Genomic DNA, 22,489 nt, shown 5'->3' with positions numbered 1-22,489 from the left:
CTTTCTGGAAATCCAAATATACAACATCAACCTGTTCCCCTCTATCCACCGCACCCATTATATCCTCAAAGAATCCTAACAAGTTTGTCAAGCAAGATCTTCCCTTTCTAAAACCATGCTGCATCTGCCTGATTGAACCCTTACGCTCCAAAAGTTTCATTATTTCATCTTTAATGATGGCTTCAAGCATTTTTCCAACTACAGACGTCAAGCTAATTGGCCGATAATTTCCAGTCTTCTGCCTACATCCCTTCTTAAAAAGTGGCGTGACATTTGCTGTCTTCCAGTCTGCCGGGACCTGCCCAGAATCCAAGGAATTTTGGTATATGACCACCAATGCATCAACTATAACTTCTGCCATTTCCTTCAGAACCCTTGGATGCATATCATCAGGACCAGGTGATTTGTCTGGCTTTAGTCCCATTAGTTTCTCTATCACTACTTCCTTTGTAACAACTATTTTATCAAGGCCCTCCCCAACATTCGCATCCTTAACTCCGCACTTTTACAAAATTTTTTGCTTTCTGTTTTTATATTTTGTGCCAATTTACTTTTATAATCCTTTTTCCCATTTCTTATTATCCACTTGTAACCCCTTGTTGTCTCTTAAAGTTATCCCAATCTTCCAGTTTCCCACTGCTCTTTGCAGCTTTGCACACCTGTGCCTTCAATTTTATTCTCTCCTTTATTTCCTTTGTTAACCACGGTTGATTTTTCCCTCCCTTGCTGCCCTTTTTCCTGACCGGAATATATTCTTGTTGAGCATTACAAAATATTTCTTTGAAAATCTTCCACTGTTCCTCAACTGTTTCATCAATTAGCCTGTGCTCCCAGTCCACTCTGCCCAATTCCTCCCTCATCCTATGGTAGTCACCCCTGTTTAAGCATAATATATTAGTTTTAGATCTAACTATTTCCCAGATGGTCTCGGACTATTACATCATTTACTCTACCTATCTCATTGTACAACACTAGATCCAGGAGAGCATTTTCTCTTGTTGGCTCCTTAACATGCTGCTCAAGAAAGCTCTTGCGGATGCATTCTATGAAGTCCTCTTCCAGACTCCCACGACCAACTTGATTTTCCCAATCTATGTGGAAGTTAAAATCCCCCATGACAACTGCCGTATCATCATTTATTACATGCCTCACTTATCTCTCTATTTATTTTCTGTGCCACTAAACTATTGTTATTTGGTGGGCGATAGATGACACCCACCAATAATTTTTTCCCTTTGTTATTCTTTATCTCTATCCAAATGAACTCAAAATTATGCTCTTTAGATCTTATATCATCCCTCACTATTGCCTGGAGCTCACCTTTGATTAAGAGTGCAACTCCACCTCCCTTACCATCCTGTCTATCTCTTTGCACCACCTGATACCCTTATAACTTATCTTATAATACCCATCTTGCACATACAAAAAGTGGAATATATTTTCTGGAAACTAAATTTGCTCTAAAAATTACAAAAATATAATTGTTTTGTGAAACCTCATAAGGTCGAGCTAAAATTGCTGAAATTTTCCTGTTGATTAGATTGAATGATTTTCTTTTTCTGCTGCCTTTGGATTTGACAAAATATCTCATTTGTTTCAGGTAACTTACAGAATGAGGATCAAATTCTTTCAAACTCCACTGTCTGTGGACTTTTATAAATGTACCCATAATTCATAGTTGTGCATTGTGTGCTTAACATATGTTGATTCAGTGTGAGTGGCTAATAACAGAACAAAAGATGACTGAATTTCTGACCAACCATCATTTCTTCATCATAACTGAATGGAGCGAGCTGCATAAGGATGTTCTAATATCTGAAGGATTGTAACTTAGCTTGAATTTATTTCTGGACAGTGTCCTGGACAGTCCAAGCAGACTGGATGAAGAACACAGGTTGATTGCCAGGTATGCTGCCAGGTTGGCTGCGGAAACTGGAAACACCGTAAGTAACAGAGCCTCATTCATTCTCCTTAAACTCTTCATGGAACCCAGCACTGACAATTGTCGGCATCAGAAGATGAGCCGGTTTTTGTAGAATGACTTTATTTTTTAATTTTCAGTAAGTTGGATAGGGTGTACTCATGCTGGTGACAAGAATGATACAATTGAATTATTTGATTTTTAATAAGAGTTTAAGAGAAAGTTATAAATGTTGGGGGTTAATTGAATGTTATCAGAATAGTTGCCTGAATTAAAAAGTAAGATGTGCAGCTTTGGAGTTTAGTTGCCTGCCAGGGGCAGTCAGCTTGAATTCTGTTCCCTGCCTTTCACTTGTGCTCAGTGAGTGTCTGATCAACTTAAATCAAGAGTTCAATTGTTTGTGAAGTGGCTTTACAGCTGTTAACATTGGGATGCTCCAGCTCTTCTTCATGAACTCTCTTCATAAGAAGCATTGGACAGGGAAAAGTAGATTACACAAATGAAAGTTTTATGCTTGTTCTTTCAAGAAAAAATGACTTTACTTGGGCTTAAGACTTAACTGACATTATTTTCCTTGAGCTGTTTCAACTGACTTCCATCGATAACGCCCGTGACTCCTGTTCGACACCACTTCCAGTTTCTGCCCAACCACGTGCATTGCATGCTGTGAAACGTAGTTCTTATTTACACACATGATAACACAAAGATTTATTTGAATATAAACAGTTTCACTGATTTACTCAATGTCACATAAGCCCATTCCTTTCTGTTACATTAGCTCAATTTTATGGCGTGGCTAGAATTTGGATCAAAGTACAACAAACCAAAAGTGACATTCCAAGTATATATCACTGATAACTTGGGCTGAAAAGATTGATGTGGAGTCAGAGGATCATGAAGCACAGGAGCATCCCCTTTGGCCCATCATGTCCATGCCAACCATCAAGTTAATTCTAAATTTGCATTTAAATGTTTTTTAAAATTAAAAAAAAAATTTTTAGACATACTACCATTTCAGGCCATTTCAGCCCATGACCCAGTGCAGCCCAATTACACCCAATTAACCTACACCCCTGGTATGTTTCAAGAGGTGGGAAGAAACCGGAGCCCTCAGGGAGAATACATGCAGAGACGGGGACAACGTACAAACTCTTTATAGACAGTGCAGGGTTCAAACTTCAGTTCCAATCGCTGGCGCTGTAATGGCATCCTGCTAATCGATATGCCAACCATTACATTTACCATTACTTGGACCACAGTGTTGGAAATTTAAGTGCTAAAATTCTTAAATGCTACAAGACATTTTGCCTCCATCTCCTCCTCAGGCAGTCTGTTATTTATTTCATCCATGCGATGGGGAAAAATTCATCCTCTGGTCCCTTTTAAACCTTATCCAAAACATATGGGCTCAGTTTGAGACATCTCCACTCTGAGGAAACATTTCCCATGATCTACCCTGTTCATTTTGTATACCTCTATCAGCTATTCCTTCACCTTCCTCCTCTCCACAGAAAACAGGCCCAGCCTCTCCAGTTTCCTGGACATCCTTTGGTTTGTGAGTATTCCCTCTGGCCTTGGTGCTGAGACTTTCACTGTGTATGTTCCACTCTTACTAGTCCTCCAAAGTGCATCACCTCACGTTCCATATTACCAAATGATCAATTATTATCCAGTAGCCAAACTCAATCATCTTCACTGTCAATAACACTGCCAATTTCTGTGGCATCAATGATGCATGTAACACAGTGAGGACCCAAACACTAATCTCGGTGTTGCATCACTCGTCATAGGCTTCCATTCACTGTAGCAAGTCTCTCCAGCCACAGTGTTATTTACTAATTTGCTTTGCCCAGTCTTTGTGCAGCCTAAAATTGTCAATGATTACAGTTCAGTTATAAGTGGAACGGAGAGATGTTTCTGTGGTTGTAACTGTGAATCTAAGATGATGTGTTGCCTCCCAGGTGGCAGAATAATAACTGAAACCATTAACCAGTTTATGTTCACTGATTTGGAGTCGACATTCAGAACAACAGCTCACTTTTGTCCCAACCTCTTCACATCATTCACTGCCATCGTTATTCTTGCAAAAATCAAATATCTACATTTCAGAAAGGCAGCAGGAAAAAGCGAGCTATCCGCAGGACAGACCCCTCGAATCAACGGTAACAAAATTCTCGGAGAAAATAGGGAACTGGATTTATGTACCTGGTTTTGCCTAGAGAGTGATTGTTGTCATGAATTTGTTGTCAGAGGAGGTGGTGAAATCAGATCCAATCACTACATTTAAGAGGCACTGAGAGAGGTGCTGAAAATCATTAGGAGTCAGTCAACATAGGTGGTAGGGGAGATGGTGCTGAGAACACTGAAAGGCTGTAGATTTGGAGAATGGGCAAAGAAAGGCAGATGAACTACAATGTTGGAAAGTGTTTAGTCATGCACTTTAGTAGGAAAAATAGACAGGCGGATTATTATTGAGATGGAGAGAAAATTCAAAATTCCACAGTGCAAAGAGACTTGCAAGTCCTCATGCAGGATACTCTAAAGGTTCACCTCCAGGTTGAGTGGTGGTGAAGAAGCCAAATCCAATCTTGGTGTTCATTTCTGGAGGAATAGCAGACAAATGCAGGGATGTCATGTTGAGACTCTATAAAGCACTGGTGAGACATCACTTGGTGTATTGACTAAAATGATACCAGGAATGAAATGGTTAGCTTATGAGGAACAATTGTTGGCTCTTGGATTGTACTCATTGGAGTACAGAAGGATGGGGGAAACCTCAGAGGCATTTTGAATGATGAAAAACCTGGACAGAGGTGATGTGGCAACATGGTTGGGGTTTCTAGGACAAGAGGGCATAATTTGAGGATAAAAGGTGAGAATATAAGACATGCAAAAATACCTTCAGTCAGAGGGTCATGAGTCTGTGGAACTTGTTGCCAAAGGCAGTTGTGGAAGTGAGATCATTGGGTGTATATAAGGCAGAAATTGACAGGTATTTGATGAGTTAGGGCATCAAGTGTTATGGGGAGAAAGCTAGGGAGTGGGGCTGAGTGGGAGGATGGATCAGCTCATGATTAGAATAGCAGAGCAGAGACGATGGGCCAATTCTTCTCTTATTACTTGTGATCTTGTGAACAGCAAGCAAACAAAAAAAACCCAAAAAGTTAAAAAACAGTGAAATTTGAAACATCGATGCATTGTTCTCATGCAACAATGATAAAATGTGGCTATGGCTTCTCAGGTTATGAATGTCCCGAATTACAGTTGTCTGACTTTCGATAAATTCTCCCATACATTTTATGAAGTATTTTTCAAACTGATAACAATAAAATGTTGTGTGTCATTCATCAATAACTGGAGACAGCATATTTTCCATTCATGTAATAAAGACCACATTTGGGTGATTATTCAGTGAAGTGAAAATATTACAGCAAGAGTATGTGGAGCAGTATCATTATGACAGAAAAGGAATATTTCTGACGAATGGAGAAATCAGGGGACTCCTGATAATTGTATAAAACTATATAACTTGATAAAACATCTCTCAATGCATCACAAAAGAGTCATTAAAAAATTGAGGCAATATTAGATTACAAGTTAAAAACTTTTTTTCTGGAATGCTTGAAAGGGGGATCATAGTGAGTAAGGATAAGGAATTAAATTTGAGACTGACAACCTGAAACCAATAGGGTTCCTCTGAGATCAGTTCTCAGATTCCAATCATTTACAAAATATAATAATGACTTGAAGAAAGAAGTGAATGTATGGTTGCCAGATTTGCAAGCAGCACATAAAACACGCGGGAATGCAAGTTGTGAGGAGTAAAGAAACAGAGAAAATCTCAACTGCAGATACTGCAAATCTGAAATTTCAAAAAATGGAAAACCCTCAGCAGGTCGGGCAGAATCTGTGGAAAGAGAAGCAAAGTTAAAATATTTCAGATTGAAGACCCTTTGATCAAGAGATCACTAATTTGCTGTTGAGCTCAATGAGAAAGCAAAAAAGTTGGGTGGTGGAACATGTGGGAAAATATGTTCATTTTGGAATGATTCATAAAAGAATTGAGTGCTATTTTAAGGGAGAAAAACAGTGAAAAGCTGCAGCACAAAGGGATTTGGGAAGCCTGGTGTACAAACCACAAGAAGAGTGGCACATGCGTGCAGTAGGTGGATATTTCAAGGTTGAAGTCTGAAAGTAAGGACATTTAATTCCAACTATGTACAACACCAGTGAATGTACATTCAGAGTACTTGAAAATCATTTTGGGCCTCTGTTTTAGAAAGATATTATTTTATTACAGCTAATCAAAGAAGTTTTGTTTTGGATGATTCCAGGAAGGATTATCCAATAAGAAAAGGTTGAGCAGACTGGAAGTTAACAGAGTTGAGAAGAAAGGGCAGTTATTTTATTGAGACATCAGATTCACGAGATGCCTGACAGGCTGAGTGGATGGTTCCTTGCAGCGGAAAGTTCAGAACTTGAGAATGTGATCTCAGAACAAGGGACCATCAATTTCAAAGAATAAGATAAAGAACAACTTACTTTTTCGGAGAATTGTGAATCTTTGCCTTTGATACATGGGAGAAAAGTCTGTGTGTATTGTTAAGGCTGGGTTAACTAGATTGATAATCAATAACAGAATCAAGATAACAGAAAAAGGGATGGAAATTAAATTTGGAAAGGTCACACTCTTATTGAACAATGGAGCAGACGAGAGGCTGGCATAATGCTGATCCTCATTCTAAGGGTCGTTATGAAGTTCAGTGGCACTAGGAGGAAAGTATCATAAAATGGCCAATTGGTTATGTGGTCATTGGAAAAATCATTTGTTTGCTGTTTTATTAAAATTATCTTTATTGCATTTTAGCAGCGTTCAACTTCAGAACTGGCCTTCAACTTTGATGCAAACAAGCAGCAGCGGCAGCTAATTGCAGAACTAGAAAATAAAAACAGGTAGGAACAATGATATTCCTGGGCTCAGTTGCAGCAAAAAGTCTGCTGCGAACATTTTTATTGCTTGGACACTAATTTTAGACATTCATCTGGTCTGGTTCATCAATTAGCTTTTTTGCTGCCAAGATGGAATATGAATGGAAAATTGAGGGACATAAAAACTCCCAGAAAAAATATTTTGATTTTATTGGAAGAAGAGCAGTAAAATGAAATATGGTCATGTTAAACACAGCAATAAATAAAATAAATAAGGAAATTGACACACTTTTGTGTATTTAAAGATTAAAATACATCAGTCAATGGGCAAGGCAAACGCTTGATTGTTAACTGAAGTGAGAACCAAGTTCATTACAGTATGTTTTGAGATGAGATTTAGAGGTTCAAAAAGACATTATGAGAAAACACAATGACCACACATAAAGAGGAATAAAAAAAAAATTCTTCAGCATGTGAAAAGGGAGAAAAAAGGAGGTGGTGCAATCAGAACCAATGAGGAAAATGTATATCCTTAAAGTACTAATTGAAGAAGGCAAAATATGTCATTTGATTCTCTGAAGGAAATTTAATTCAGATTGTGGATGAGCTGAAAATTGACGAAACAGCCAGATGGTTTTAAATAGTTAAATTATACTGTCAAATTGGGATGCATCCCTTGATAAGCAAAGGAGTAATTTGCGCAGGTTCTAGCCATTAACTTCTGTGCATCTGTAAATTCAGAGTAATACCTGAAGACTGGAAAATTCCAAATGTTATAACTTTATTTGAAAAATTTGTAGATATAAATCTGAGAACAGGAGCCTCCATTTTAACTTCAGTGGTTGGGACTTGTGAATCAGAGTTGGAATGAGGAGTGTGTATTGATTAAAGATTTTTGTGAGCAAATCTGATGTAGATATCTCTATTATGTTATTTTACTAAATAATAGAGCATTAGTGAGGGAAATGGAGGTACATGGGCATATTAAAATCATCATCAAGGTGAAATAAAAATTTCTAGCAGCATGGATAGATCATTGGCTAAATTGAAAGGAAATAAAGTAGAAGTGGAAGGAAGCACATGATGAGATATCCAAGGGCTGGTGACCAGGACTACCACTTTTCTTGGTGATAGATTGAGGATTATGGAGCACAACAATGGATTTCAAGGAAAGAGTGACAGGCTGTTGGAATTGGTGAAAGGACAGAAGATGAAAGACAACATCTGAAAAGTTACTTTTTGTATTTTGTGTGATTGCATGTTGAATTCTCTTCAGAACCTTCCAAGAAAATACTCCCATCTTTCTGGTCTTGCTTTCAGGGAAATCCTGCAAGAAATTCAACGTCTCAGACTTGAACATGAGCAGGCTTCCCAACAAACTCCAGAGAAAGCGCAGCAAAATCCTACCCTACTGGCTGAACTGAGGCTACTGAGGTGAGGCTTTTTACTGGGCTTTCATACTTGATTGCCAACAACCAACAATGGTTGCATTGGAAAAAATACAAAATGCTGGATCCGGCAGCAACTCTGGGGGAAAAAAAAGCAGAATTTATGTTTCAACTCGACCTTAATTGTCGCTTTAATTATTAGTGTAAAAAGCAGTGAAATTTATAATTAATTTTAATTATGGTACAATAAATAATGTGGCAGCATTACCCAATATTTTTCAGAACATGGTTACTTTTGAAAATATGGTTGCATACTAAAATAATTGGATCTGATATGTCTGTCATGAAAGAAATATGACAATTTATTTAAATATCTTTCAAAATAAGTCGCTGGAGACTGGATCGAGACTGGCTGAAGATGTATCAGGTATCCGAACTGGGATATGAGAGGGTGCCAAGGATGCTAAAGGCTTTCTGATTGTGTCAGAAGCCTTGGATCTGGAACTTAGGTTGCCGATGGTTTGAACTATATGGCTGTTGTGACTATGGGTGCATCTGCCCTTATGGCAGGCTAAAGCAATTTTGTGTAATAATACACCTGTTTTATTACATGACAATAAAGGAATCTTGAATCTTTTAATTAATTAAATTGATCAAGAATCTCTGAAGCTAAGAAAACTAAAATAAATCTATCTTTGGATGAGTGCAACAAGTTTTCATGCCCAGGTTAGTGTCTGTTCTGACCTGCTGTTTGGACTTGTACCATTTTGTATTGCTGATGGTCACTGTGATCTGTTGTGGCTCTCTGGCCTTCATGATCTCATATCTCAGTTGTTTCTATCCTGCAGAATAATTTGGGGTGGCCAGGCCTAGGACTGGAACTGGACAAGGTGCCTGGAACTTTACACCTTCCCTGGACTGCCTGTTATGTTGTAAATGATAAATTTTAAATGTCTGATATTTAAAATAGTACTAAGTAATTTTTAAAAAAATACAAATCATCTGAATTATATTAATTCAATGTTGTAAATGATAAATACAATAATACTTGCACTTACTCTTTCAATCAGATTGACGACCAAGGCTGTTCTGTGTACTTGAATCACCCATGGCTGGCTGTTGAGGAACTAGCTCCATAGTTCAGCATGGCTGAGTTCCTGCTCTGCACTGAGAGCTGGGCCCAGTAGCAGCACATGAGGTCAGATGCACAATACGTACACTCCAGGTCAGGAAGAGGCTTGTCTCTGCACTGCAACTATTTCACAGTTCCCCTTGAACCACCTGCTCACCGTCAGCACAATCTAGTCTCTCATCCATCCATTTTTTAAAGTTAATTTTTTTAATTGTTATATAAAGACCATAAAGGTAGTGGTGTAATCATTGATCCTTTGATACCATCGACCTCTGAAGTCTGAGGATTATTCATTTTCTGTGGATGCATTAGTTCTTAATCTTTGCCATTGATGTATCCATAAAATGAACATTAAATTATGAAATAAAAGGTCCTTCCTTCTTACCATATTTATTAGTCATTCATGCTTACGATTTGATGAGAAAAAGAACACATTGTGCCATCTCACAGATTAAAAAAACTGTCCTTATACTGTACTCTCTTTATTTTTACATCACAGAAGGAGACATTTCAGCCCTTCATGGCATTATATACTGAGATTGAAGAAATAAGTTAAATATCACATATCTCCAGTTAATTGTTATCGTTGTTGTCCTTCTCGTGTTCATTGCTGGACCCTCAGTCAGATCATGCAAGTTAGAGATGGTTTTTCAGTTCTAAACTAAACCACTGGGTGGAGTGAGGTACCACAAAGATTGTCCATGTCCCCTGTCTCAAGCCTCCTGCTGGTGGTTTGATGCATCACCTCTCCCAGCTGCCCCAGAATAAATGAAAAGGAATTAACATCATGCCTCAGTGCATGGTTAAGAATCAAGTGGAAAGGAATCAATCAAAGTGAACCAATTCAGCCAAAATATTTTTACTTAAATAAAATATCATTTCACTGGACACAACAGGACTATTTTCTGTTTCATTTTCTGTGCAATTGCTTGACAAGTAAAGGTTTGTTTTCTGCCTAATGAATAGATGAGAATTAAGTTGATTCCTAATAGATGGGCTTATCCTGGAGAGGAGAACAAAGAACTCATTCTTTTTCAATTTGAGATTTTGCCAATGACAATTACATTTGGATTATTTTTACCTGGTAATTCTATTTGTCCCAAGCAAATCTGCCAACCTGTAGTGAGACGGATTGTCAGAAGAAATCTCCTGTAGAAAACTGAGTACCATTGAAACCTAGTGAGGAAGATAGTCATTGTACAACTAATGATGATCAAAAGGCACTCTGTCTTGAGCCAAATATTTTGATAACAGATTCTGTTTCAAATATCAAGCATTAGAAATAAAAGGAAAGATGATTATGATGTCTATAATTGCTCTTTCTGCTGAGTCAATTTAGATTAGAATATTCAAATAGATAGTGTCTCTTCAGTCACAATATCTGGGATATTTAGGTGTTGTTCAGAGTCTGTAGTCTTCCCTGCCCTTCGATTGACCAGCCTTTCTTTAACCTAACTAAAAACTAGAAATGGGTGCAGAATTGGAATACAGACTCAGACATTGAGTTTTTTCCTCATCTTCACAATTTAAAAAAAGTTACTTTATTTTCTTGAACAATGGAAGTGCAATGTAATACCTGAATTATTGATGGTCCCCCAATGGTATGCTGAAGAATGGCTAAACATTCTTTCAAATATTGAAATGTATTTTATTTGCTATTTTTTGTTGGATGCTTTCTTGTACAAGTGTGGGATGATGTCCCGATGTAGCTGAATACAGGATATGAGGCAATGCAAAAATGTAAATGGTGTACTTTGAAGTCCGAGGTTTGTACAGAATAAGCACAGGCTATTTGACCTACCATGTCTCTATATCAGAGGACTACATTGGGGCTGCCTCGTGCACCCGCGATCAGCTTGTCAGTTTCATCCACTTCGCGTTCAACTTCTACCCTGATTTGAAACAAAAGGTGCATCACTGTCTGGTATGGGTCACCAATAGTCCTGAATGTAAAGTCCTGCCAAAGGTAGTGGACACAGCCCAAGACATCACAGGCAAAACCCTCCCTACCATTGAGTACATCTATGGGGAACGCTGCTGTCAGAGAGCATCAGAAATCATCAAGGATCCACATCACCCAGCACACCCATCACTCTGTTCTCGCTGCTGCCATCAGGAAAGAGGTCTAGGTGCCACAAGACTCAGACAGCAGGTTCAGGAGCAGGCTGCTACCCCTCCACTATCAGACTCCTCAGTGACAAACTCAATCTGGGACTCTTTTAAGGACTCTTACATTTGCACTTTATTTTTTTTTCTTCTCTGTATTGCACAGTCAGTTTACATTTCTTTATCAGTTTACATATGTACATTGGGTACAGATATTTTTGCATTACCAATAAGTGGTAATTCTGCCGTGCCCACAGGGAAAAGAATTTTGGGGTTGTATGTGATGTCATGTATGTATTTTGATAATAAATCTGAAATTGGCTTGAAATCACATTTATTAATTAAAAACATTTTCACAAATTATCCACATAGAATAGTCAAATATCTCAAAAGTTTATGTTTATCTTTCTTGACAAAGCCATTTTGTTTTCAATCTCATTTTGATCAAGTTTGTAAAGTAATTCATATGATATGCCATTTCATGTTCATGAAAATAAATATTACAGAGCTTAAATTCTTAAAGCAAATTTCTAGATTTGAATGGTAAATTTGTTGCATGTATTACTGGGCAAAAGCATGACTTTAACTCCAACTAAAAATAAAAAATCTTTGGAGGCTGGAAAAGATCATTGTCACGTGTGTGTGTGTTCAACATGTATGCTGAACTTTACAGAGTGTTTTGGAGGTTAACAGAAATATTCCTTTCTTTAAATCTGTCATGAATCAAACATGATAATCATCTATTATTCCTCATGACATTTCTACATTCTGGAAACATGGTGCCAATTTTTATTAAACTCTGGAATGTAAGGGAATTATTCAATCAAGTCTTGATTGTAGTTTATGTTCAATTATTCCACATTAAGAGACCTCTTCTTCAAATAAATACTAAATTGGAGCAATTTTTGGAGCAATGTTGAGAGGATGCGCTCCATTGTTCGCAATAATAGTACCTTTGCTCTCAATGAGGAGCTACCTTTCTGTTCATACTTCAGCCATTTGGCTTCAGTCAGCAGATTTTTTTTCTCAGATGGATGAGTTCTTATGAATAAGTAACCAACTAGACAATTCTCTGTATCGTAAAATCTGCTAGTATTCAGATGAAAAGGCCTTTTTTGCCTCCTTTCTCTTTGTGCCAGCTAGTTTTTGCATTTTAAAAAAAAAGCAGTTTCTTTTTGAAGTTAATCTTCACCTGTGCACCAGCAATATGTCAATCCATCTGCTCACAGTGCATCATTTATGAAGTGTTACTCTTGGCTGCCAATTAACAGACATCAATAAGGTGTGCTATTTTTAATCTCATTTTATTTGTGCCAAGTTAGTGTGAAGGGCACTGTAAAATAATGCACGTAATTTCTTGGTACAATCCATCTTTAGTGAATAAATTTTCCTCCAACAGCATAGCCACGTTTGACAAGAGGCTTTGTTTTTGTCTGCGTTGCAGTGGAGTGCTGAAGCTGCTTTTTGATGCCCAGTCTTGTTCTGAACCAGACAGTCTGAGTGCTTGAATTCCCCAGTGTTTTTTGAGAGAGACGGGGCTTAATTTCTTTGTCTGTTCATTCAATAGGCAAAGAAAAGACGAACTAGAGCAGCGGATGTCAGCCTTGCAAGAGAGTCGTCGTGAGCTGATGGTGCAGCTCGAAGGATTAATGAAGCTGCTGAAGGTAAGAAATGTTCCCTGCTGAAATGTAGAATTCTGAAGCCTTCATCTCCTTTGTGGATGGGATACTTTATTCCCCTGTTTGATTGTTCTGCTCTGGGGTTGTTCCTGATATTCATGCAATTCTTTTATCCAATTTGCTCTTTACATTATTAATTCATCATCATATTTTTACAAAAAGAAATATGCGCACCAATTAAAAAAAATTTTGTGTACTCTGCGATGAGATCAACTCCTTCAGACACCCAAGGATGATTTACTTCTGTGGAAATAAGGAGATACATTTTGCCATGAAAAGGTTGGACAAGGTTCACAGACAGTCAGAATCCTGCCCCCAAGTAGTAAGCTCTTAACACACAGTTGTGCAGACACGGGCAATGTAGGAGCTGGATATGATGAAAAAAAATCTTCAGATTTCATACATTTTTCATCTTTGCCTCAATCATCTGAATTTGTCTTCTTACTTTGTCTTACTTTGCAGCATTTCAGTTTGAGTTTATAAGATTGCTTGCAGCTATGTTTTTTTAAAAAAATAAGGATACAAATAACCGTTTTGATCTTTTAAATCTACATCAGTGATTCTCAACCTTTTTCTTTCCACTCACATACCACCTTAAGTAATCCCTCTGCCATTGGTGCTCTGCGATTAGAAAGGAATTGCTTAAGGTGGTATGTGAGTGGGAAGGGAAGGTTGAGAATCACAGCTCTCGACCCAATTGTTACTGAATGCTTGAGGAAAATTATCATTGGCCCATTTCCTTTGGAGTACTGAAACCATGCACATAACAAGTCAATTAGGTACAATTAAAGCAGTACATTTCAAACTTTTCTTTCCACCTTAAGCAATCCCTTACTAAGCTCAGAGCAGAGATAATGCTTAAAGTGATATGTGAGTGGAATGAAAAAGGTTATGAACCATTGATCTACATCAATTCTGATATGATTACAGAAATAAAAATTCATTTGACTTAGGTGCTCGTCATTCAACGGCTCCAGAACGACATCCACTCCTCTGTACCACCCCCGCCTGCTGCCATAGAATATCAAAGTCAGACTATTCTTTCAAAAGTTCTTTATAATAATTTTTAAGATTCAATTAACCTTGACCTGTAATTTACATTGGCTGGGAAGTTGATGTTGTCCAGTATTTGAGGATATGACCAATGACTGGACAAACATTCAACTCACTTTTGTGGCTTTTTCCTCCCAGATAATGTTAGGGTTGGGTCAGGATTTTGAATCTCAGAAGAAGTGATTGAGGCAGAAATGTTGACAGAAATGAGTCTCCTGCACTATCATGCTCGCTGCAGCTTTCCTCGCCAGTGCTTCTGCTCCAGAAGTTATTTGATTCTTCATTCCAAGAGTCTGTGCATCAACAGCTTTATGGGGGGGGGGGGGGGGAAAGGCCTAAAAGTCAAAAAGCTCTAATTTTTAGAGCCAGCAAAGATTTACCCATGGTTTAGCAAAGTGACAAAAATGTTTAATCATCTAAATTTTGCTGTTATTCAAAATATTGGGAAAATTATTCCATTTTGAAATAAGTGCAGATAAAATATTTAAAACATTCAAATACAATCAGTAATTAATTAGCAAATGATTTAGACTAAGTTGGTCAAAACTATAATTTCATTCACTTTGATGAAGATGGTGCTGGACCTGGACTGTCTGCCAGCAGTGTCCACTTGGCCAGATATGGTTTCTCTGGATGCAGAGAGCATGGCAAACTGACCACTGAACAGAGGGGACTGAGTGATGGAGAACAGGCTCCAGGCAAATAAGTCACACACTTCATCTCCTGGGTCTCACCCCCTGAACCACATTGATAGATCGCGACTGTTATGCTTCAGAATAAATAAAACAAACAAAAAGATGTCAATTATTTCAGAAAGTTTAAAAAATATTTCAAATAGTTTAAAATAAAGTTAATGTTTTAAAATGATAAAATAGTTCAAGTCCTTGCTGAATTTTTCCACAGTGCATATACCTTTTTGTGTTTCTACACCAGTTGAATTTGTTGTCGAGTTGAGCAGCTAGACACAATTTGTTCGGAATCTCCTTGTCTGTTCTCTGCTGCTGACCTGCATGAGTACCACAGCAGAATCGGAATTATTGGTGCCTGCACTTTGATGCATTAATCCAAGCACAAATGGAAGCCTGAGAACTGCCATGTCCTGAATGGCTGGCAGTTTGTGGTTCCCTGTTGAGCTGAATGCTAACATCCAGTTCTCTCCAGTAAAACACCAAAGTCTGCAGACACCATGATTTGAAGTAAAAACACAATGCTGGAGAAACTCCACAGAAGGAAATTAGAAAAGCTAAAAGAAGGTATGAGGTGGCTATAGAAAGAAGGGTGAAAATAAATCCAAAAGGTTTCTACAAATATGTTAATAGCAAAAGGAGAGTAAAGGGATAAAATTGGTCCCTTAGAGAATCAGAGCGGACAACTGTGTGGAGAGCCAAAAGAGATGGGGGAGATCTTGAACAATTTCTTTTCTTCGGTATTCACTAAGGAGAAGGATATTGAATTGTGCAGGGTAAAGGAACAAAGAGAGTAATTATGGAAACTATAGTGATGAAGAAAGAGGAAGTACTGGATCTTTTGAAGCATATTAAGGTGGATAAGTCTCCAGATCCCAATGGGATTTTCACCAGGACCTTGAGAGACATTAGGAAATAGCAGTGGTTCTGACAGTGGTTTTTCAAATGTCATTAGCGTATTTCACATGTGGTTCCTTTGTTTAAAAAGAGTTCGAGGAGCAAGTCTAGCAGTTATCAGGCTGTAAGTTTGACATCTGTGGTAGGTAAATTATTGGTAAGCATACTTAGAGATAGTATATATAGGTATTTGGAGAGACAGGGTCTGATCATGAACACTCAATGCAGATTTATGTGTGGAAGGTCATGTTTGGCCAATCTTGTTGAATTTTTTGAAGAGATGACTAGGGTAGAGCAGTGGATGTTGTCTATATTGACTTCAGTACAGCCTTCAATAAGGTTCTGCATTGAAGGATAGTTAAGAAGGTTCAATCAGGAAGGTTCAGTCGTTAGGCATTAATTTTGAGATGGTCAAATAGATTCGACAGTGGCTGGAAGGGAGATGCCAGAGAGTCGTAGTGGATAACTATTTGTCAGCCTGGAGACTGGTGACAAGCGGTGTGCTTCAGGGATCTGTATTGGGTTCTTTGCTGTTTGTCATGTACATTAATGATCTGGATGATAGGGTGGTAAATTGGATTACTAAAGTAGGTGGAATTGTGGATAATGAAAAAGGTTTTCAAAGATTGCAAAGGGATTTGGACTGCTTAGAAGAATGGGCTGAAAGATGGCAGATGGAGTTTAATGCTGATAAATGTGAAATGCTTCATTTTGGTAGGAATAATCAAAACAGGACATAAATGGGAGGGCATTGAGGAATGCAGTGGAGCCAGAAAGATCTAGAAATAATGGTGCATGGTTCCATGAAAGTAGAATCTCATGTGGATAGGGTGGTGAAGAGGGCTTTTTGTATGCTGGCCTTTATAAATAAAGCATAGAATACACAAGTTGTGAAGTGATGCTGAGACTGTAAATTTGGTGAGGCCAAATTTAGAGTATAGTATGCAGTTCTGGTCACCGAATTATAGGAAGGATATCAACACGGTAGAGAGAGTGCAGAGAAGATTTATGAAAATGTTACCTGGGTTTCAGAATCTATATTACAAAGCAAGATTGAGCAAATTAGGTCTTTATTCTTTGGAGTGTGGAAGGTTGAGAGGGGATTTGATAGAGGTATTTAAGATTATGAGAGGGTTTGAGAGGAGGAGAGATTGAAACAAGAGGTCACGAGTTAAAGGGCAAAAGTTTAGAAGTAACATGAGGTGGAACTTCTTCACTCAGAGACTGGTGGCTGTGTTAAACGAGCTTCCAGGAGAAGTAGTGGCGGCCGGGTTAATTTTGTCATTGAAGGAAAAATTAGATAGGTATATGGATGGGAGTGGAATGGAGGATTATGGGCAGGGCGCAGATAGGTGGGACAAGAGGAGAGTACTTTGTTTGGAGCAGACCAGAAGGGTCAAAATGGCCTGTTTTCATACTGTAATTGTTATATGATTCTATAGACAGTATACTTTATATAGCAAAGATAAGATACATAACCAACATTTCGGGCTTGAACTCTTTATCAACGTATGAAGGGCTCGAGCCCAGAGGACTCCAAAACCAAGCCGCAATAGAAATTCACCAAGACAATGGTTACGAAAACAAAAGTTGTTTTTAATTTTCATGAAACATTAGGATCAATTTTAAACTTATTACTATTAACCTAACTTAACCCCCTTCTAATGCTAAGCACACATGTATGCAATGTGTATATGTTCAGAGAAGTTCTCTGTTTTACTGTCCAATCATTCACTTTTCCACCTCCAAGTTCACCGATATCAGGCAATTCTTATATTGTGCACAATATTTAACATTTATGAATCTTCACCAGGCTCTGTGCTTAAGGTTAAATGGTTACCGCTCAGGAAGGTTCTTCTTGGTTTCAGAGAGAGATTCGTTGCTCATTGGACACACACAAACTGATTTCCTCCAATCAGTCACTTCAGTGTCTTGCCAAAGAAACTTGCCCCATCAAGGTTTTCCAAGTGATAACCTCTTCTTGCAGGTCACCACAGAGTTCGTCTTGTTTCCCTTATTTCAGGAGAAACACCTTAGCCAGCCATTTCCTCTTGTAAGAACTACAAGCGTTTTGAACAGGGTGAACTCAAACCTTTCTTCAAAATTAGGTTTTCAACAAGCCTGCCAGCTTGCCATTTTGCACCCTCAACTGCTACTGTAGAACTGACCCCCCCTCTCTCTTCCAAAAGAGAAATCACCTGTTTGTTTATTATTTCCTCTGCTTGTAAAAACCGTATGTCTCCTTACAGGGCTCTTCATTGCTTGTGCAAAGTTAACCGGAGCCCCTACGTCTAGCTTCAGCGAAGCTCTTGCATTTTAAATGAGATATCTTTGTGAAGTGTAACTCTGTGAAGTGTAACCTACACTAAACTCCCATAATCAATCTCTTTTAAAGACATATTTATCCATAACCATTCTAACATCCCCCATAACAATATAGTGAACCACTTTTTTCATTGCCCAGATTTTGTGCTGCTTTACCAGCTGTGATGTTATTGTCACAAACCCCACTAAACATCAAACCCCACTAAATTGGGAAAGCTAGTGCTATCATGTTTCGGTCTCACCGTGGAATTCAAACTCTCATCAACATCTCAACCGTTGTTGGCTAATTAAGCATAAACAACTATCTTCTCAGTATCCTATTGAACTCTTGAGCTTGGCTTTCCATCCCTCTCCGTCACATGTGAAGCTAACTTTGTAAGCACAGCAAGAGATGCACACCACTGTTGGAATTGCTTCTGGGTGCCTTAGGGATATATGACAATAGTTTCAGGACTATTTGTAAAATATAACTAAAAAGGACACAATCCTGAGGACCATAAAGCTCGTGACATTGATAAAAATGATGATCTGATTATGTTGAATAAAATTTGGTGCTCCCAGAAGGGATACCAAGAAAGCAAAAAAGAACTGAAATTTTGATTTCAGCGACAAGGTCATTGTTTTTGACACACCTTCAGATAAATTTATTATCTAGTCCAATATAATCCTTTTGGCTTTTGCCAAATTTTGTACCTAAACAGCATTTGTGAGTTGAGGTCAGGAAGAATGGGAATATCCTCCATCTTAAATTGTTGGTCTTAAACATAGTTTTCTTCATTATTTTCCTTTACAGATTAGATTTTTTATTAGACTTTTTTTTGCTGAAGAAAGGCGAAAAAAAAAACCCATGACATTCAGTTTGTTGATCCATTCGATAGTCTCCTGAGGTACTCTGATAGAAATGAGTTAGCTCCCAATTTTACTGGGCAACTTATTGTTTGTGCTCTCTGGTTTGGAACCTAAAGCCACAATCATAATGTAAATGTCATGTCACTTAAGTTCAAGGATCACTTGAGCCACCTTTTATTTTTAATTTTGGAAAAGCTGGTTGTATTATCCATAGCCAATGCATATTTTGTGGTGGGCCTTCCATTCTGATTGTGAGCAGCTCTAAGATTATTACTGGAGGGTCAATAATGAAGTATTTGTTTCCTTCAATAATGTGTACACAATTTCTGGAAATCGTTCATAAAATCAGCAATGTACAACTGTCTCATCACTGTGAATGCTCTGTGTGTGACCCTAAGGCTCTTAATCGATCATCTAACAGAGAAATATTTCACTTGAGTTTCAATATATCCTTGCATAGAACTTGCATGACAAATGATTGACAGTGAAATTAATATGGAGCCAAAGTCCTGTCTTGCTAGAGCCCACCAAACACACATCAAAACTTGGCAAAAATGTAAAGATGCAAAAGATTTCTTGCAGGATCTTCCAGATCTGCTTATTTCCAAACTTGTTGTCTCTTCAATAGTTGATTTGAACTTAGATTTTGCATCTAATACAGGTTTTGCACCAAAGTTCTCAAAATATGTTCTCAAGTCTGGGTTCAACTTCTATCAAAGTGTAGCGACATATCGACTCTAATAAGAAAGGGAAATACAAAGAAATTTATCTAATCAATTTATCATTTATTTCAAGCGGGGATTCATCAATCTAGACAAAGATAGGAGACAGACTTAAATGTGATATTAGATGAGAGGAATTGGCCTGATTTATGGCGAGACTATATGACTAATACAATAATCATAAGAAATTGACTGGTATATTAAAGAAATTGGAATCAGATTAATCAGATCAGTGTTTTAGATGTGTTGAAGAGATGGGAACTTTTTTTACATTCATCATGGTCTTGTGATGAAGTAAGATCTTTTTGGCAGGAATTAGGACATTTTTAGAACTAATTACAGAAGTCCAAATTTCCACTAAGTCCAGAATTTTTTTTATGAGGTAACATTATAGGGATAAATTGAAATTAACAAGATATCAGATCGAATTTGTTAAAATTGCATTAGCAGTGGCTAAAAAGTATATTGCAGTTGTTTCGAAATCTGATTCACACCTAAGTTTGAAACGATGGAATGAGGAATGTCCAGTTGTGTTCCCTTTGAGAAAATTACACATAATTTAAGGAAAAAATATGATATATTTTTACAAATTTGCCACCTATATCTACATAAAAGAGGATTTTTTTTTATTGTTTTAGATTTCTAAATGTTTTCTTATCCTTGTAAAACCTGCATGGAATCCCATTAACAATGAAACTGATATGTACTTTAGACTAGATGGATTTTTATACTTTCAGCAGTCCATTTGCTTTCTTTCCCTTTTTTCTATTCTAATGCTTTACAATGTACTCTCTCTTTCTTTCTTTTTATCTTTTCTTGGGACTGTAGGGGGAGGGTGTGGGGAGAGGGTGTTGGGGTAGTATCATCATGCTGTTTGATACACAATGGATTATTATATTTGTATTTTGAAATATATTTGAATGCATGTATGGTTAAAATTTTTAAATAAAATATTCAAAAAAATGTTCTCAAGTCATAGAGATCACATAAGAGGCACAAATTTATATTAAAAATCAAAACTGTAGTCATTGTTCATGACAATTGACAACTGCGCAATCCTCTTGAAAGCAATCCAAAAAAGGTTCACCAGGTTAATCTCTGGGTGAGAGTTTTTCTTGTAAAGAGAGGCTTAACAGGTTAAGGCTGTATTCCTTGAAATTTCGATGAATTTTATGATGATGGATCATATCATTAAAACATATGGGATCATGCGAGGAGCACATGACTGGACTAATGCTGATAGGTTTCCAAGACCCAGGAGAACCTCAAAGCTGCAGAGCTAGGAGGCTCGTGATTTAAAACTCAGGTACATAGAATTCAGCAGCTGATGAATCTCTGGGATTCTTCACCCTAGACAACTGTAGAGGCTCATTGAAAGTATTTAAAGTGGAGATAAATGGTTCATGACTGAGGACAATGGGATCTGCTGCAGTGGAGGATGTGAGGCATTAGCTTGATCACCTATGATCAGCTTGAAAGGAAAGCATACTTTAGGACCTAATGGCTTTCTCCTGCCCCTGCTCTGACCTGTGGTCTTGTGCTTGCATTGTGGTTTGGCACCAGAAAATCAGATGCTTTTCATTTTAAATAGTTTGTTTGATCGATGTGGATGTTAACATTTCTATCAGTAATTGAATTGGATACATGCATTCAAAGATTTATTTTTGAAAAACGGCTTAGAGAAAGTGTTTGCTGATCTTGATTCCCGTGCTAGCAATGTTGCAGATGTCGGTTTTTAGATACTTTATTTAAACCATGTATTTGTGTTTAAACCTCCTGAAGGTGGGGAATTCAATCGGAACTCACTTCATCTTGAAATTTCTTTCTATTTTTGATCAGTGAGACTATCTATTTGACTTTTCATTTGTTCGTCATTGACAGCGACAACATTAATTTCTTTGTGATGTGGCTTTTATTCAACATATTTACTCAATAATTTCTTTCAAATGCAATCTGTGGAGTTTTTTAAACATTTACATTTTTTATGCATTTGTATATCATCAGGTCTTCTTTCCAACTTGATGATTCTGTCATGATGTGTACAATTTTTCTCCATGTACCTTTCTTCTGACAATGCAATCATTAGACATTTTATGCTTTTTATAAAGTTGATGTTGTAAACTTGCAAACCAAAGTACATGCTTAGTGTGTCATTGCATACAGTATAGCATAAAGCCCTGTGGCATTTGTTGAAACATCCCTGAGCAGATGATGGTCTCCACATGTTAATACAATGTTCAGACTCTTGGATCTATCAGGAATGTTCGTCCGGAAGACATGAGACAATTATAAATTGTCTCCATTGCTTTCACGATTGCAATATCCAACAGCTTCATGCAATGAGTTTTTCTGGTTTGTGCCCCAGCATCACCATATAAAATATTGGCAAGCACCTTCCTTTTGGGTGTAAATTGGGCGGCACGGAAATTGTCTGTGGCTGTGCTGTATGTCTAAATTTTAAAAATTAAAAAAAATTGGAATTGCCTACCCATGTCCGGATTAATTCATTCACTCTCAGTTCCCTTCTCCAGAATCTAGATAAACAAATCAGTTTTGACTCAATACATGGATTGCATCTCATCTGTTGATATGGAATTCATTGTGCGAGCTATGGAATGTGGAGGGAATATCATTTTTCAGAAATGACAAATGAAAACTAAGTCAAGTCGTAAATGTAGAAATGAGAAGCATTCCCTTTGCCTCTCCCAGTTTCTGGAGAAGTATCTGAATAAGGGTTGAGAGAATTCTAATACATTGTATGAAACAGTGCTGGGGATGCGTTAGGAACAAGGAGGGATAATA

At 37.6% G+C, this 22,489-nt stretch overlaps 1 protein-coding gene across 10 annotated transcripts in view; it reads left to right on the top strand.

The window, feature by feature from the left end:
• The window catches only part of dtnba (dystrobrevin, beta a), a 493,032-nt gene that overhangs the window by 271,402 nt on the left and 199,141 nt on the right, over positions 1–22,489 (top strand). For 7 of the 10 annotated variants that reach the window (XR_011340480.1, XR_011340479.1, XM_069886546.1 and 4 more), the window contains exons 14-17: positions 1,856–1,943; positions 6,789–6,874; positions 8,171–8,284; positions 13,044–13,140. Coding sequence is in view for 8 of the 10 variants with exons in the window: in XM_069886546.1 (XP_069742647.1) it covers positions 1,856–1,943; positions 6,789–6,874; positions 8,171–8,284; positions 13,044–13,140 (385 nt within the window). In the remaining 2 variants the exon portion in view is untranslated. Of the gene's footprint in view, positions 1–287; positions 403–1,855; positions 1,944–6,788; positions 6,875–8,170; positions 8,285–9,086; positions 9,129–9,308; positions 11,926–13,043; positions 13,141–22,489 lie in introns of those variants that run through there. The other 3 variants (XM_069886550.1, XM_069886549.1, XM_069886551.1) reach the window with 3 other exon arrangements.

The sequence above is a fragment of the Narcine bancroftii genome, chromosome 6 (genome assembly GCF_036971445.1).
Source record: "Narcine bancroftii isolate sNarBan1 chromosome 6, sNarBan1.hap1, whole genome shotgun sequence".
Lineage (NCBI taxonomy): Eukaryota > Metazoa > Chordata > Chondrichthyes > Torpediniformes > Narcinidae > Narcine > Narcine bancroftii.
Note: the sequence above shows the minus strand (reverse complement) of the source record. Positions and strands in the feature narration are given on the sequence as shown.